Source organism: Lingula anatina, chromosome 10, assembly GCF_051362555.1.
Source record: "Lingula anatina isolate TDL-2025a chromosome 10, LinAna3.0, whole genome shotgun sequence".
Lineage (NCBI taxonomy): Eukaryota > Metazoa > Brachiopoda > Lingulata > Lingulida > Lingulidae > Lingula > Lingula anatina.
The window spans coordinates 5,043,300-5,062,821 of record NC_141776.1 but is presented as its reverse complement, the minus strand read 5'-3'; the positions used below and the strand labels follow the sequence as shown (position 1 = coordinate 5,062,821).

The window sequence follows — 19,522 nt, the reverse complement described above, 5'->3', positions numbered from 1 at the left end:
AACTCACCGCAAAGCTCCTCGCGTCCTTGAGCTGAAAGTCCAGCTTTTATTTCTTGAATAGTTTTGAAATTATTTGCATTTGTCCAATCTTTCAGCCATTGGACTTGTCTTTGAACTTCATCAGGAAAATCATTAATGATCCCAAGGCTCATATCGGCAGAGACATGCTCCAGCGTCTTCGTTATCATGAATTGCTGAAAACATATAGTGTTGAATTTTAATGATACATACATAGAACGTTAACCTAATTTCAAATTCTTTTATTTGAATAGAATAAATTTGAATTTAAGAATGGTGTCGCAAAATTCCTCGGCATACCTACTAGTAAGTTCTATGGGCACCCGTGGACATGACAACAATTTATAATTTCACAGAATGACTATGTCAAAAATGGCAGGACCAATATAAAATCTAAGTAACTATTTTAGCAGGGTATACATAGGATGGCTAGGGTTTGCAGTCACCAGGAGGCTAACCAAGTTTTTACGTGAAATGAAATTGGAAATAATGTCGTGCGAGCTGGTCGTTCATGTTACAGAGATGCTCAGAGCCAATTAGTGTTAATAGCCTGAAAGATTATATATCACGTACATGTGCGTCTCTAACTTTCCCTTCCTAGTCAGATGGCGGTCATGGTTACCGATATCAGTTTCATTATATTGCAGAGTCCCCAACACAAACACTATTTTTAAAGATGGAACCTGTTTCTTGCTTAAGATATTATGGTTGCATCCAAATGTCCATATGTCACACAAAAACAAACATAAAAGACCACGTGGTTCCAAAACAAATATGAAAGATGCATCATATTAGTGGTTCAAGTCAATTGATTGTTGGTATGTATTTCATGTTGGAAAGATATTCATAAATCTTACATTATAACCTTGTTTGGTGTGCATCAACCTACCTGGACATAACCACTTTCAAACTTCTTTAAAAGCATCTGCACTTCACTACTTCGTTCCAAATCACTCTATAATCAAAACAATAAATTATTAAATATCCGTTCCGTTTATAATAAAAAACATGAAATCTGGCAAGTTAATACCATTATTTTATCCATTGTCACGATTGTGTAAAGCACATGATTTTTGTTATTGATCATGACCTGTTGACAATTCCTTAAACAATCAAAAAGTAAACATTGTAATCAAACACGATTTGATTTAATGCTATGATAAAATGGCCGTTACCAATGTAACGGGAAACGAAACTTTACCATCCCCAAGGACGATGTGGAGATTAATGATAACATGTTGGCTCGAGATAATTGATACCAAATGCATTAAATGCCAATCATAGGCCTTTAATTTTATTTTTCGATATTCATACATTAGCCGACGTTTGTACACCATCTTTTGGCAACTTTGCAACACCAACATATTTGCTAAGATATCGATTTTGATTGGTTCATCAAGACTGCAATTTTTTTTCTCATAGATCATACTAAGGGCACAAAAAATATAGAATACTGGAGATATACACCGGTAGTAGAGGTATATAGTATACTACAAAAATTAAATATGGCAATTAAATTTGAGGGTATGCATGAGAAATTTAGGGGCGAGAAAATGGGAGAGAAATTTGCCCTCGTATAGTTAGCTGTTCCTTCCAACGTAATAGTTCTTTATTTTGAAAATTTACACATTTTTGATATACGGATATAGGAACTGGACTTGACTTTGGAATTCGCCATTTCATTGCATATATATAATATTCACTTTGGAAAAGATCTCTACCCAAAAATGAACTAAGATTTTGTATTTGATCTGTTTTAGCCCCCGATGAGACCTCCGGGTCGTAACAGCTGTAGGGCTGAGAAAACAGCGAGAAAAGAGACTTAGCCTACTTAGTTCATTTTTTCTCTTTATATATTTAGATTAATGACATGACACAATCGGTTCATACTCGTATTAGTGCTAGTTAGTATAGAACCCGCATATAATGTTCACATATGAGAATGCATGAGAAAGGGGGAAGGTATTTAAAATGACATACATATACCTACTCTGCTTTTACTGCAGGAATCAGCCCCTTGTTGAATGAGGAGAGCTGCTTCATACCCAGCCTTAGCAGCTGAATGAAGAGGCGTGCAACCATCCTGAGGATATTTAATTTTATTTATAATAATAATAATAATAATAATAATAATAATAATAATAATAATAATAATTTATTAGATAAAATTGCAACCCTAAGGTTGAAGTTGTCCAAAGAATGTTTAAAAGAAAATTGACAATAAACTTTAAATTATAAAACAATAAATTATTTTTAAAATACTACAAATTAAAAAGGCATCCATAAATTACTACAAGTTAAAAAGGCAATAATTAATAAAGGAATTTCTAAAACGTTCCGTCTTCACTTTTGGTTGTAAGAATTTGGTGTTGTTTCATAAAGGGCGGGTGTTTCTTTCAGGCAATAAATGTCCTAACTTTTCACAATTTTTTAATTTTGTATAAAACCTCTGATACATCAAATGTCTACGTTTGTCTAGGGTGTCAATGTTACAAACTTTTAAGGCATCATCATAACTGAGACCAGGGCCCGTATTTCAGAATCTCCCTTTAGCGTTAAGGGACACTTAAAGTCGACCTTATACGAAATTTGTATTCCAAGACCTTTCTTTATCTCACTTGAAAGGAATCACTTAACAATCATCCTTAGCAAAGGAATCGATCATTTCTAGAATCTGCCTTTGCTTAAAGATTTCCTTTATTTTCGGCTGAGGATTCCTTAAAATGTAAGGTTGGTCTGGAGTAACTTTTAGTCTTCCTTAAGCAGCCATCGTGTACAGTTCTCTTGTGAAAATCAGCTTCATAGAGGACTATGTAAACCAACGTGCCTACCTAAATTCAAAATCATTAAATTCAACTAGAAAAGCACTCCTAGAGCAAAGTCTCCACCCAGTTTTCATTCTATAATGATTTAGTTTTTTTTTAATTTTGATTATTGATTGATTATTGATCCGGATCACCACCAAAAACTAACCACTTCTAAGTTTACCCATTTCTGACCTACCCTGTAAATTTCATAAAAATCGGTCCATAACTTTTTGAGTTATTTTTGATTAATGATAATTGATTGATTATTGATCTTGATCACCACCAAAAACTAATCACTTCTAATATAACCCATTTCTGACCTACCCTGAAAATTTCATCAAAATCGGCCCTTAACTTTTTGAGTTATGTTGATGACAGACAAACAAACAAACAGACAGACAGACAGTCAGACAGACAAACAAACAGGGATGAAACATGACTTCCTTGGAGGAGGTAACAAAAAGACAGACAAACAAACAGGGGTGAAAACAACCTCCTTGGCGGAAGTAATACATTTGATCGAGGATAGGCTTTTCTCTGTTGACTAGTTGCATCAGTAGCTGCTTTTCGATATCAGAAAAGGGTCTACGACTTTGGTTTTCTCATCCTCCAAACCATTCCTTTCTCTTCTTGGCATACTTGCTTTATTCATTAAATTTGGCTTAGATCAAAACATCCACATGCAGTGATAATGTCCATATGCGCTGTTGCATGACTGAAGTTGATCAGTTGTTCCCAATTATACAACATTACTGAGGCGTTTTTAACGAGGAGGGTGTCACAAAGACCTACTCTAACCAATGAGGAGCTCCTTTATGTCAGTGTCCCTTACCTAAAGGCTGACTTTTGTCAAAGTAATTCCTTATCAAAGGAGAGGCTAAAGTGTGGTCTTAGAATACCATTTCATTAGGCCTTCCTTTACCAAGGAACACCTCATCAAAGGAAGCCTTTATAAAAGCTGACCTTAGACCTATTTTAAGGAACATCTTGGAATACGGGCTCAGGGCAAATAATCCTTAAGGCTCTCTTTTGAACTGACTCTAGACATTCAGATTGCTCAGCAGTCAGACCTGGTCCCCATACTGGACAGGCATATTCTAAAACTGATCTTATTACAGACTGGTAAATAGTTAATAAATCTTGTATGTCCAGTTTTGCCCTCTTTAGCTGTCTGAGATAAAAGAGGTTTAAACATGCCTTAGCATACATGATTTGGATGTGTTCAGCCCACTTGAGGTCTGGGGTTAAAATAACACCAAGTATCTTAAACTTTTTGACCATTTCTACACGTTCACCATCTATTTCCAATGTTGGTATTGTAAGATTACAGTTCTTGGTAAAATTTATGTCCATCGACTTAGTCTTCTTTACATTAAGTTTCATCTTGTTTTGCTTGACCCAGTCAGCCAATTGGTCTATTGCTTGTGGTAGATGCGGTGTTTTGCCAAATTTGCAAATTTCGTAAATGGAGGTATCATCGACAAACTTAATGTCTGAACAAGTTTTCAGGTCATTTATCATTGCAAGGAAAAGAATGGGACCTAATTTAGTGCCCTGAGGCACTCCCCCCCCCCCCCCCCCCCCCCCCCCCCCACTGGCTGAACCCAATCAGATTTAAAGCTATGTAGTTATGTATGTATAATAAAAAGACAACAGATCAAATCGTGGGGAGTGGGTGTATTTCAAATATCATGCCCATACACTTACCTTATCCTTACTGCAGACATCAGCTCCGTGCTGAATGAGTAAAGCTGCTACATCACAGTGACCGCGGCTAGCGGCGTGATGAAGAGGTGTGCGATCTTTCTGAAAGTATAAGATGTTTTCTTTGAAGCGACATTACACACACACACACACACACACACACACACACACAAACACATTGTGCCACAAAAACGAACCATTATAAAACGGGGTGTACACGCAGATAATTTAATCAATCGAAACTGTGTTCTTCCACGAAAAACACCGTCTCATAGAGATGACATACCAGAACATTATTGCTGGTAATGACGATGATGTAGATATGATATTTATATGTTGACTGTTAATAAACTATTAAGAATGTGTGGAATGTACCACACATATACGTACATCTTCCTTACTGTAGGGATCAGCTCCGTGCTGAATGAGAAGATCTGCAACATCGCTGTGACCATCCCAAGCAGCGCAATGAAGAGGTGTCCAGCCACCCTGAAATGTTTACGTACCTTACAAACAGATGCCTTATCCTATAAATATTAACCATTATATTGCATTGTATATCAAAATAATAGAAAGCATGTTCGACCACAGTCAACTGTCGTTTTATACACGTTTCAATAAAAAATATTACAATGACCATGCATTTATAATGAAAACAAATAAAAAGCATTTAAATATTTCATTGCTGAAAAAAGACAACAGATCAAATCGTGGGGAGTAGGTGTATTTCAAATAGCATGCACATACACTTACCTTATCCTTACTGCAGACATCAGCTCCGTGCTGAATGAGTAGAGCTGCTACAGCGCAGTGACCGCCGCTAGCGGCGCAATGAAGAGGTGTCCAACCACCCTGAAGATACACCGTGCTTTCAATAAAGCGACATACCATACAGACAGATATACCTACTATGCCATTTAAACGAACCATTACAAACTAGAAAAGCACTCCGAGAGCGCAAACCTCCGCTAAGGCAGCAAAGTCTCCACCCAATGCCGTTTCAGCCCTAAAATTTCATTCTATAATGATTTTGTTTTTTTTTTATCTTTTATTATTGATTATTGATTGATTATTGATCCGGACAACCACCAAAAATCATCTGTTCCTTGGCCAACTTCTGACAGTTCTTGAATATTTCATCATAATCGGTCCATAATTTTCTGTTTTTTTATTTTTGATTATTGATTGTTGATTGATTATTGACCACCAAAAACTAAACACTTCTAAGTTAATCCATGTCTGACCTACCCTGGAAATTCCATCGAAATTCATCCATAACTTTTTGGGTTATGTTGATGAGAAACAAACAAACAGGGGTCTCAACATTGACTTGATCATTGTTCTCCTAAGAGAAACCCTGCTAAAATGATGGCGATTGTGCAGACGTCTTCTGACAGTAAACTCACAAACATGATTTGCATTGTTTTTGTTAAATAATGCAGTCAAAGGAATTTTATCATAAACACTCTAAGGTTTCGGATGCATATTGATGTCAGATTATGTCTGCTGCTCAATTAAATAACTCAATAAATTACAACACATATTATTTGGTGCTTTTCTTAATATAAAACATTTATTTAATAAATATTGTAATAGTTTTTATTATTTTTAATTAAAATATCTATAAGATAAAAAAAAACATATTGATTACATCATTGGCATCCGTTCAATACGCCATCACTTTGTATGATCCAACAGACAGGGCAGATGTTTCAAAGTGTGTGAGAGACAGACTCGTCGCCGTTTGTTATTCGTAATTTATATATGTAATAATGCTGCATATTTACTTATTTATATAACTGTGTTGTTTTTTTACTTGTGTAAAGATGTAGTTAGTTGTATTAGTCCGATGATTGTACCTTATTTGTGAAGGTGTAAGGCTATATGAATAAAGAAATCTGAATCTGCATATCAGCAAACTCAATTGTGTCCTAATCTCAAAATTAGCGACCATGTTAACAAAAAAAAATTAAAAAAATAAAAAAATAACCTCCATATAATGTTCACGAATGAAAGAACTTTAAATATCTAATCAGTGCATACAAAAACTGGCATACTAATGAAGATATGGTATATTTCAAGAACCACACAAATACGTACCTTGTCCTCACTGCAGGGATCAGCTCCTTGCTGAATGAGAAGCTCTGCTACATCCCTGTGGCCATCCCAAGTAGCGCAATGAAGAGGTGTCCAGCCACCCTGAAATAACACGATGTATTATGTTTACATACCAAACACACTGATACGTATGCTTTTACAGTTAACTATTACAAATTACTATGCACAGTATATATCAAAATAATTTGAAAATATTAGAATGTTTGACGGGGACCGTTTTAAACACATAAAAAATATTTAGATAAAAACAAATATAAAAAAATATTTAGAATATTTTCACTACATATACAAAACAGATGAAATCGGGAGTAGGTATTTTTCAAGTAGCACACTTACCTTATGCTTACTGCGGTGATCAGCTCCTTTCTGAATGAGTAAAGCTGCAACATTATACTGACCACACTCAGCAGCGTAATGAAGAGGCATATAACCTTCCTGAAGACAAACAACGCTTTGAATAAATTTGATGATTGTTCGACCACAACCAAATGTCGCTTCATACAGGTTATAAATATTACAGAACTATCGTATAGTGTTCACAAATAAAAAACAATTGTTTATTACTGCCAAAACCAAAGAACAAGAAAAAGAAGAAGACTGCATATGAAAAAAACATATAAAGTAGTGAGAAGTAGGTGTATTTCAAATATCATGCACATACACTTACCTTATCCTTACTGCAGACATCAGCTCCGTGCTGAATGAGTAAAGCTGCTACATCGCAGTGACCGCGGCTAGCGGCGTGATGAAGAGGTGTGCGATCATTCTGATGATACACAATATTTACATTGAGGCGACAAACCATACAAAAGATCCCTATGCTGTTACAATGAACCATCACAAAACAGTGCGCATAGAATATATATTAAAATAATTTGAAAGTATGTTCGACAACAATCTTCTGTCTTGTTGTACAAGTTTTAATAAGGTGTTACAATACCCATGCATTTAAAATGTTCACAAATAAAAAAGCATTCAAAATATGTTATTGCTGAATAAAGACAACAGATTGAATCGTGAGGAGTGGGTCTATTTCAAATATCATGCACATGCACTTACCTTATCCTTGCTGCGCAAATCAGCTCCGCACTGAATGAGTAAAGCTGCTACATCGCAGTGACCACCCAAAGCAGCGTAATGAAGAGGTGTAAAACCATCCTGAAGATACACAGCACTTTGAATAAAGTTACATATCGTACAAAAATATATTCTATGCTTCTACAATGGTCCATTATCAACCATGCAGCAAAGGTGGCACAGTAAACCACAACCAACTTGTTTTATACAGATTAAACATATTACAGCACCCATGTATTCACAAAGAAAAAGCAACTGAAATAGTTCATGACTACCGAAAGCCAAAGAACAAGTAGACGACTAATAATACTGCACATAAAAAACGATAAAATAGCGAAGAGTAGGGGTATTTCCAGTAGCATACATTGAAGTATAGGCCCTACTTGCCTTAGCCTTACTGCGGAAATCAGCTCCGCGCTGAGTGAGTAGAGCTGCGACATCGCAGTGACCACCCAAAGCAGCGCAATGAAGAGGTGTACAACCATTCTGAAGATACACAACACTTAGAATAAAGTTACATATCGTACAAAATATGTTTTATGCTTCTATGCTTCTTTCAAGCAAGCGGCACAGGTGACACTGTATTTCGATAATTGCTCGACCACAACCGTCGCTTTATACAGGTTTAAAAAATTCAGAATCCATATATAGTGTTCAATAAGAAAAACCAATTGAAATAGTTTATTACTGCCGAAAGTCAAAGAACAACAACATGAAGAATATTGCATATGAAAAAAGGCAAAAAAGTGAGAGGTAGGTTATTTCAAGTAGCACATATACAAGAACACTTACCCCATCCTTACTGTGGCAATCAGCCCCTTTTTGAATGAGTAGATCTGCCACATCGCGGCTAGCAGCGTCATGGAGAGGTGTGCGTTCCATCTGAAGATGCACAATGTTTTCAATGAAGCCGCATACGACACATACATACACACACACACACACACACACATACATACATACATACAAACATACATGCATACAAACATACATACATACATACGATTCTAGGACAATCCCCCCCCCCCCCCCTGGACAATTCCACCCCGGACTATTCCTCCCCCGGACAATCCCCCCCCCCCGGGACAATTCCCCCCGGACGATTCCCCCCAAAGAAATATATATTTATATACAAATATTAAGTAAAAAGTGTAAAGTTTAAAACATTTCATCCACTTTATTTTTAATGTGATTATACAACTCCATCATGAAACAAATTATTTCATAACAAATTCCCTTTTCATGGAGAACAAGTAAAGGAAGATTTATTAAATATCTGATCAAAGTATAACCACCTATTCTTCTGGTAAAGGTGGGGGGATTGTCCTGGGGGGGATAGTCTGGGGGGGAATTGTCCGGGGGGGGGGATTGTCCTGATACATACACACACACACACACACACACACACACATACTTGTCTATGTGTACCAACCGAGGACATCAGCACAACACCATACAACCGAGGACATCTTATTCCTTGGTTAAATCAAAATAAAAACATTCAATTTAGGGTAAAATCTATTCGAGTATGAATGTTATAAATTAATTTTTTATAAAAACTAATTTTTTGCTGACAAGAATTTTACATTCTAACCGAGGACACACACGGACACACACACGGACAGACACTACACATTACAACCGAGGACATGCATGCATCTACATGTAATAATGATTGTACTTTTAATGCAAAGCAAATTTTATATAGCGTTACTTTGCAGCAATTCACATTTTTATGAAATTCTTTCATATTTAAGGTAAATTCCAAAATAACACCAGAGGTGATGATTAAATGAACAGTTATACAATATTTAATGCTGGGCTTTGCCACTTTTTTAGAATTGAAGATTATGAGATAAAACATCAATTAATTTAAGAAAAGAAAGGATACTGATGAAAAAAAATAAAAGACCAAAGAAATTCGTTTTCAAACATTTTATTTTCATAATGCTTATTTTCTATTTAGCACTCTTTTATTATCATGAATTTTATATTTTGATAACACAAAGTGTCGTCCATTGGATACAGACTTGCACAGTACACAATTTTACAATTGAGGACATCATGCCAGCAGCACCCAAAATTGTGCTTTCTTCCAATTTGATGCAATATTATATAATGCTTAACAGCATAATGATCATCAATTTTTTATAATAAAATATTAGTATCATGAATATTCAGAAAATGTGACTAGCAAAGGTTTTCAGGTTCATGGAACTCCAAAGTCATACTTTGAAAATGCTAAATGTATACAAGAGAGCACTGTACTGAAATGGGTTTCTTTCCATTTTTAACTTTTTTACATAAAATAATACAGTTTACTGCCATTTCACATGATCAACTAAGAAAATTGTTGAGATGGCAAAAATATCAATATAACAAGTTTAAATGTCCAATTTCCTCCATTCCGAACATTGTGAATGATTGAATCTGACAAACTACAATGATACGAGTTCATTTCCATTTTGGCACTTTTTTTACACAATACAAGATAACAGGTTTACCACCATTTTTATATAATCAACTAGTAATATTGTCAAGACGCAGAAATTGTCAAACAACCCATTTTACATATCTAGTAAATTCAATAATGAGACTGTTTACATGCCTGACAATCAAATCTGAGGAAAACCACTTATATACAAATAAAAGCTGAAGTCCCTCAAAACTCAACCAATCAATCTTATTTTTAAATTTGATTTGTATATAGATAACATTGATCACTCTTGTGAGTTTAATGACAACAGGCCTATCGGTTCTCCCTGAAATGTGCTTACAGTGTTACTAATATGCTTTTACTAATAATCATCAGTTCTGTGAGTTTCATGAAAACAGGCTTTAAGTTATTGGTTCTCCCTGAAATGTGCTTACAGTGTTACATATATGCTGAAAAAAAAAAAAAAAAAAAAAAAAAAACAGCATAAAATTTGAAAGAAAAGGGCCTGGTCTTGCTGATTTTCAATCTTGACCATTCTTTTACTAATAATCATCAGTTCTGTGAGTTTCATGAAAACAGGCTTATTGGTTCTCCTTGAAGTGTGTTTACAGTGTTGCATGTACACTGAAAAAAGGAGAAAAAAAATGCAAAACTTTTGAAAATAATCATCCCATTTCCTCCATTTTGAGACACTGTATTACACAGTACATGATAACATGTTTACTGTCATATTTATATAATCAACTAGCAATGTTGTAAAGATACTGAAAATTTCAGACAAACACTAACATATTTACATATCTAGTTAGTTCAATAACGAAACTGTCAACATGCCTGACAATCAAATCTGAGGAAAACCACTTATATACAAATAAAAGCAGAAGTCCCTCAAAACTCAACCAATCAATCTTATTTTTAAACTTGATTTGTATATAGATAACATTGATAACTCCTGTGAGTTTCATGAAAACAGGCTTATTGGTTCTCCCTGAAATGTGCTTACAGTGTTACTTATACGCAGAAAAAAAACAGCATAACATTTGAAAGAAAAGGGCCTGGTCATGCTGATTTTCAATCTTGACCATTCTTTTACTCATAATTATCAGTTCTGTGAGTTTCATGAAAACAGGCTTTAAGTTATTGGTTCTTCCTAAAATGTGCTTACAGTGTTACTTATATGCTTAAAAAAACAGCATAACATTTGAAAGAAAAGGGCCTGGTCATGCTGATTTTCAATCTTGAACATTCTTTTATTAATAATCATCAGTTCTGTGAGTTTCATGAAAACAGGCTTATTGGTTCTCCTTGAAATGTGCTTACAGTGTTACATATATGCTGAAAAAAAACCAGCATAACATTTGAAAGAAAAGGGCCTGGTCATGCTGATTTTCAATCTTGATCATTCTTTTTAATTTACTAATAATCATCAGTTCTCTGAGTTTCATGAAAACAGGCCTATTGGTTCTCCTTGAAGTGTGTTTACAGTGTTGCATGTACACTGAAAAAAGGAGAAAAAAAATGCAAAACTTTTGAAAATAATCACCCCATTTCCTCCATTTTGAGACACTGTATTACACAGTACATGATAACATGTTTACCGTCATATTTATATAATCAACTAGCAATGTTGTAAAGATGCAGAAAATTTCAGACAAACACTAACATATTTACATATCTAGTTAGTTCAATAACGAAACTGTCAACATGCCTGACAATCAAATCTGAGGAAAACCACTTATATATATCAAAACAAGGCACAACTTCCACAAAACTCAACCAATCAATCCTATTTTCAAACTTGATTTGTATATTGGTAACATTGATCACTCCTGTGAGTTTAATGACAACAGGCCTATCGGTTCTCCCTGAAATGTGCTTACAGTGTTACTTATATGCTGAAAATGGCAGAAAAAAAACAGCATAACTTTTGACAAAAAATGGCCCGGATATGCCGATTTTTGATCTTGACAACCCTTTTACTAATAATCATCAGTTCTGTGTGTTTCATGACAATAGACCTATTGCTTCTCCTTGAACTGTGTTTACAGTGTTGCATGTATGCTGAAAAAAGCAAAAACAACAGCAAATTTTCTGAAAAAAAAAAAGCAGCCCATTATGAAGATTTTCAAACTTGACCTGCGTTTAACTAATATTCATCAGTTCTGTGAGTTTCATGAAAATAGACCTATCGGTTCTCTTTAAAATGTTGCATCGCATATAATATTATGCTGAGAAAAGGGAAAAACAGCAACTTTGTAAAATTGGCCAGATCACACTGATTACGTTGATTGCAATTTATATAGCATTCCTTCTGGGAGAGATCGATCCATAGTTAGTACGATAGGATCTGGGAACGGTCCCTTAATATTTTTTGCCGTGTGCATATCCGAACTGTAGGCCTATATATCAGGACGCGTAATTGTCGGGGCGTCTTTTTTTTCTTTTTTTATTTCACAAAGCGGTTCTTGCAAATGCGGTGTTTATGAATATGTGTGCTCTGTGTTAGCGACATGGACCGACAGGGGCCCATTCAAAATATAATTTCACTTCAGTTGTTAGATTTAGTATTTATTCTAGCAGCCAGGTGTATAACAAACAGGTCAGATCTACAGGTGAAAAGAAGTGACTGTAGTTCGCAGAGCCATTATGTAATAATAAATGTTTCATAATGTCATAGCCTTCTTCAAACTGTCAGGGGTAGATTAATTCATAGTTAGCTAAGGGGCCCTTTACACTGGACGGCGTCCTTTCTGCGTCCTGTAGTACGGATCCATTTGAGAGTACAAAATTATAATACTTAACTTTCTGACAACTGGCCAATCACCAAATATTCATTTTTTTCAACCAAAGCAATGCTTGTACCTCCTTTCTACGACCACAGTGATGCCAGTTTCTTGGTCGCACAAAGGACGCCGCCCCAGTGTAAAGGGGGTTTATGGACGATCCATTTACCCTTTTCATTTACTCTGAAGTATCGAATAAAAGAACTGATGGAATAAAAGTACTGGGTGGAAAAAATCTCAAAATTTAATAAAAGTACTGATGGAATAAAAGTACTGGGTGTAAAAAATCTCGAAATTTAATAAAAGTACTGGATGGAATAAAAGTACTGGGTGGAAAAAACCTTTGCACCACTCCCCCCCCCCAAAAAAAAAAAAAAAAAATGAAATAAATAAATAAAAGTAAAGAAGAAGAAGAGAAAGAAAAAAAGGTAGCTATTGATCATTGTAAAAAAAAAAATTCACCAGGTAAAATTCACTCAGTATTATAATTAATCTTAAAAACGGGATATCTAATTTATTTAAAAAAAAATATATATATATATATATATATATATATATATATATATATATATATATATTTGCCATGAGTTAATTTTCATAATCGTCAGGGGCCGAAGACCCAGATATGTCGCACCTAAGCCGCCTCCGAGAGCCATACGGAGACGTTATTCATAGTAAATTTATTCTCAGATAGAAGGTTCGTTTTGCATACCTGTAAACTCCTAAGGGTTTATCTTACATAGAAATGTGATTTAACATCGTTTAAATCACAAATCGGCATGAAATAATTGACGTTTGAAAACAGGCACAACTTCTTTGCTGCACTTTAAATGACCTCCTTAGCTATAAATATGATCCTATCACCTTGCGACATTGCATCATTCGATCGATGTACATGAGTAGTTGTCACTGTTGAAGGGAAAGCACGTCTATTTATAGGAACTGAAATCAGGTGACGCATGTACTGTTGTGTTCAGAGAGCGACTTCCGCTTGACCTACTTTCCAGTGCTGTTGGTAATGAGTTGAGATCTCAATTTTCTTCTCATTATACTTCAATTTAAGAAAATAAAAAGCGTGACTTGTACTTGTGTAATTTCCCACCGGTACAATATATATTAAATAAACATACCGGGTGGAAGAATTTTGAAAAATTAATAAGCGTACTGGGTGAAAATGGAGCGTACCGGCGGGAAGAAATTTGGAAAATTAATTAACGTAGGCTACCGGTACGTTTATTTGATACTTCAGAGTAATTCTTGCACCCTCAAAAGATTGTCGGTCCTAAGATCTACCGAGTGAGCCACAAATTCAGACAGTTTTTCTTTATTTAAACCACTCCAAGTCAGTTGTACTAATAAAGAAGCGTGCCGTACAGTGCGATGATAGTTATGTAGTTACGTAACGGCCTAGGAGAGCTTAATTTGATAAAAAAGACCTTTAGTTTAAAAATATGAACTTACTGAATATATAGACATCTGAGATATAACATTAGTTTCAGTTTAGTCTGCCCTTTACAGCACAACCGAGGACGCGGAATTTGGTCCGCCCTTTACAGCACAACCGAGGACGCGTGTGTATAGCCCGATTTCAGACAAAAAGTTGGACAGTATTTCTGATACACTCGTGGCGGGAATTTGGCCCGCGCTATACAGCATAACCGAGGACTGGCTCAGAATAGCGTCAAATTTCACCACCTAACTTGAAATGGGCCCCTTTATGCATTCCACTGCTTATGTCAACCGAGGACGTCCTCGGTTGGAGGTGTGTCCTCGGTTAGTGGGTTTCGGGCGGGTGTGTGTCCTCGGTTAGAATGCGTGCACAAGAGCACACACACATGTATATGCAGTGCCATTCAAATAATGCATTCCAAAGTAGAATGTACGGTAAACTGAAGCAAGTGTTTTAATCAACAAATGACAGCTCCTCAAAGAGGCGATGTGCTTGTGTATATCTGCAGGTTGGGAAAACGTAGATATAATACACAAGTGCATCGTCAAAAAGTGATCACAACTAACGTTTATATGTATATTCAATGACGAATGCGTGTAATTCTGCTGCGAGATTTTGGCAATTTTCAATCATTTAGTCTCGTACTCAGTCATGGTCTAAATGAACTCGCATATTTCGCAGCCCTGAAATATCACTTTGTTTTCATTTCACCTATAAATGATAGGCATCGTCACGGTGCATGAATGCCATGTCAAATGAAAAAGAGATTATTGAATGAAAACAATAAACGTCAGTAAATTTGAAAGATTTTTTAAATGTTTTGCTTATGAAAGCACATTTTAGTTTTTTACCTTTGTATGAGTCATTTGGTTGGATTGGGGTTAAATTTTCAAGGACGATTTTCAGCATCAAAATTATCACGCCAAACTAATGGTTACTTATTTTGAAACTTATATATTTTGATACAAGGATATAACACTAGTTTTTTGAATTAAGAGTTAAGTCTATTTCGAAGTTACAGTTTGGGACAATTTCATCGCAATGAAGATTAAGAACATGTCACAGTCGGGTCGTGTAAGTGTAAATAAACTATATCACGGATATATACATTTAGATTATTCGATTACTGCATATTAGCACAGGAAATCTAATGAAGGGTGGGTTTTCAAGTACCACACATATACCTACCATATCCGTACTGCGGGGATCAGCACCGTGCTGAATGAGTAGTGCTGCTACATCGCTGTGACCACCCTCAGCAGCAAAATGAAGCGGTGTTCGCCCATACTGAAAGTAGATAATGTTAATACCATATATACATACCATACAGACATGTGCATGTAGACTACGCCATTTAATGATAATAATAATACGATTCTTATATGACGCCTTACATATTCTATCTCAAGGCGCCTTACAATAATGGCTAATATACTAAAATCATTAAAATGACTACAATATTTGAATCATAAACTCGCATTGGAAACCATTTAAAATTTACACTACGAAAACTCAATCTTATTAAAAATACATATATATATATATATATATTTTAAAAAATCTAAGAGATATAGACAGAATTTAAAATGTGGGTCTTTAAAAGAGATTTAAAGTGGTCTAATAAAATCTGGTAGGGCATTTCACACTTTTGGGGCGTAGATTATAAAATCACGATCTCCATAACTTTTGAGGCACCCCTGCATATGGTCCTGAGGCATTTAAATGAACTACTTAAAAAATGTACACAGTAAATCAAAACTATTTAAAAGTACATGTATTTTTGATCACAACCAACTGTCACTAATTACACGTTTCAATGAAACCATTACAGATCCGTTTACAAATGAAGTTTACTTTAAATGTTCAATTTCTGCATAAAATAAACCACAACTTACGGAATGACAAGGAGGCACATGTATATTCCCAGTATATGGTTACAAATGTATACCTACAGAGGTTGTACTGCAAGGATCATCTCCGTGCTGAATGAGGAGAGCTGCTACATCGCAGTGACCACCCTGAGCAGCGCAATGAAGAGGTCTCCGACGCCCCTGAAAATAAATAATGTTTTCTGTAACCTGTGTTACATTGAAAATGTACTAAAAATTTGATTGAAAAATAGTGAAATATGTTCGACTACCAACAACTAAAGGCAAACAAGATGATGTTCGCCATTGCACATTTGAGCAAGTATTGGACAGTATTGGCCACCAAGACCTCTTTCGGATATATGCAAAAATACCTCGAATAGTGCTACATTTTAGCGACGATTCCCCATTTCCGGGAGCAACCTCGCCAGCTGGTGGCACTCTCTATTTTTAAACAGTTTTCTGAGTTTTGGTAAACACAGTGAAAATAGAGTCAAAATTCAGAGGAAAAGCGAAGCTGCTGTAGAGAGTAGTTGAGCTTCGATTGAAACAGGTTGTCAGCTTAGGGCACGTTCCGCAAAATCTTACATGCCTCCGCCTATGAAAACTTGTACAACAGGACAGTTGGTTGTGGTCAAACATACTTTTAAATCATTTTTTATATATTCTATGCACACTGTTTTGTTTTGTCTTTCACTTCACTAACCTGTTGTCAGAAAAAACATTGATAATTGAGTTTCTGTGGATGTTACTTTTTCATTGACTCAACATCTTCATACACATGTTTCTTAAATGAATAACATCATACATCACTGGCCTACGTACATGTAAGTATAAAACCTGTTGATCTGATGATTATTAACTTATTAATAATATTATGAAGTTTAAGTACTTATAATAATCGTTATTATTCACCCGTTAAAACATTTAAAGATATATGTGGCATTTTACTGTGAAACTATTATTTTAATCTGTGGGTGGTGACTTCTCAATACTGTTTTCATGTTCAGTGTTGGTCATACTTACATAACGGTTTATGCCCCCTCTCTCGTTTACGACGCATATATTACTCTCTAGTAGTCGAAACACTGTGTCGAAGTCTCCCAACTCTGCAGCCACATGGATAGTCTCCATCCAAGGTTGTGTCTCAGGGCCAGATGCAGCCATTGGGAAGACCAGGGACTATTCAACAGAGATAAACTTCTTTAGCCTTATTAGAGTTACCTACAAGTTAGATACCATACAATATTCTGTCAAATAAATCGAATAAAATTTCTTGTAATAAATAGACCTATATACGAATTCATTATGCACGCTTTAAATCTCTACTTCAAAAAAATTTTTTTGTTTGGCTAAAAAACAGTGCTCCTAGTCGTTATTTCTGAGGTGGTTATTGTTGGATTTGAATACAATCCTTAGCCTTTTATCCTTTTTTTAATCACTCTTCGTCCACCCAAATATCATCTGATAACGTCACGTGCATGATATATATTGTTCGTTTTTTTACATTAGTCTCCTCCTTGTATCTTAGTACTGAATTTTCATAATCCATCGTAACTGTAATGATTCCCCTTCGGGAACCGATGTTGAATTGAAAGTGGGAAAATACAAAATTGCATCTCCATTATATTGGGTATATGTTTATGCACTTTTCTTTTAAAGATTCAAAAACAGCTAAAACATGCATCACCCTGTAGTTTCACCATGCAATTAACATTTAGGGTTAGATGGAATAACAGAGTACTGATTTATTCATTGAATGACTATTGTGTGCAATGACCTTATAGGGTAAACTAGGGTAACTTGACGTCATGGACCTTAGTAACATGGATCGCCATTTTGTAGAGGATCGAACTTAGAGACTTCCTTTACTCATTAGGTGTACTAAACTAGCTGTGTCATAATTTAAATAACGTGCATTTTCCTTACGATCTATAAAATATTGCAATTTGACATTTCTATCATTAAATCCAAGGCGAGGTCTTATAATTTTAATAAGTTAAATTAAACTTTTGAAGGTTCTACCCACCTGCGCTCATAGCTGTAATCCGTCTTTTTAACAAGATGACGTCAAGGGGAACCCCCATTCAATTGGAAATTTTCCAAATATAATATAAGTTTGAACAGGAAATTAATGGCGCTATTTTTCTTTCATATTTGTTCGAATAAAAGACCGTGCTTTTCGTTTTCGTTATTTTGTTATTTTCGTTATTTGTTATTGTTGGTTTTGAATACAGTCCGTACATGTACGTCTCATTTTAAAACATGATCCGTCCACCCAAATACCATTTAATATGGTATTTGGGTGGAACAAATAGAAACATTGCATCTCCATAGTATTAATAGACCTACTGGGTATATGATTAAAGATCTATACTTTGAAGATTAAAAAAGTTAACATGCATCACCCTGCATTTAACGCGTATTATATCTAGTGCTATTAAATGATATTATAGGCTAGCTTAGTTCCCCCTTTCAAATACCCCGTTCACACTACGCTCAGTTATCCGGATAAATTGCGAATTAGGTCACAATTCGAATAAATGCAGTAGTGTGAACGCAAGAGGATTTTTGTAATGCGCATTTTCAAAATCCTGCAAGCGAGGTGGATTTCTAAGCGCGATCCGGATAACTTACCGGAATCGACACCTGTACAGATCTAACTGCACATGCGTGCAGATAAGTGCGGGTATCTATGAACGCTTGTTTATTACTTTAGCGATTGCACCAAACGTATTTGGAGGTCGCCACTCACTACAACATGAGGAAACAAACTTATTTTGCCATCTTATACTTCTCAAGAATGCTGGAATGTCTTTAGAGTTGCATTTGTCGTCACAAATTGTTGTTGGTATTTTAAGATTTTCTGTGCGGCGCATGCGCGAGTGTTCAAAACAGGAAGTTAAACCTGAAATTTTCAACGTGGGATTCGGATTCGCTTAGCGTGTGTGAACGCAATACCGAATCGGATTCCTAACGAAAAATTCGGATTATAGAAATGCGCATTTTTGCAACTGTAGTGTGAATGGGGTAAAAGTAATCCATGCTTTTAATGACTAGTTTGTGAAACGATCTTTAGAGGTAAACTAGATTATTTACCGTCATGCGCTTTAGAAACGTACCTCTAACATGATCGCCATTTTGTAGACGACCGAAATATAAATGTCTTCACCACTTGGTACAGTAATGAGAGAAGCTCGTAATAATTTACATTGCATTTTATATCTTTACATCACCATTTATTTATCGACCATAAACTG

The 19,522-nt window shown here is 35.4% G+C and overlaps 1 protein-coding gene across 1 annotated transcript in view; it reads right to left on the bottom strand.

Annotated features, from left to right (window-relative positions):
- LOC106162626 (uncharacterized) overlaps positions 1–19,522 on the bottom strand; it is a 29,132-nt gene that overhangs the window by 4,731 nt on the left and 4,879 nt on the right. The window contains exons 2-16 of the mRNA XM_086997648.1: positions 17,289–17,444; positions 16,347–16,445; positions 15,583–15,681; positions 8,517–8,606; positions 8,112–8,210; positions 7,707–7,805; positions 7,315–7,413; positions 6,984–7,082; positions 6,630–6,728; positions 5,283–5,381; positions 4,920–5,018; positions 4,533–4,631; positions 2,009–2,101; positions 908–973; positions 8–194 (exon numbers count right to left, since the gene is read on the bottom strand). Of these exons, the coding sequence (XP_086853774.1) occupies positions 8–194; positions 908–973; positions 2,009–2,101; positions 4,533–4,631; positions 4,920–5,018; positions 5,283–5,381; positions 6,630–6,728; positions 6,984–7,082; positions 7,315–7,413; positions 7,707–7,805; positions 8,112–8,210; positions 8,517–8,606; positions 15,583–15,681; positions 16,347–16,445; positions 17,289–17,429 (1,567 nt within the window). The 5' untranslated portion in view covers positions 17,430–17,444. The remainder of the gene's footprint in view (positions 1–7; positions 195–907; positions 974–2,008; positions 2,102–4,532; positions 4,632–4,919; positions 5,019–5,282; positions 5,382–6,629; positions 6,729–6,983; positions 7,083–7,314; positions 7,414–7,706; positions 7,806–8,111; positions 8,211–8,516; positions 8,607–15,582; positions 15,682–16,346; positions 16,446–17,288; positions 17,445–19,522) is intronic.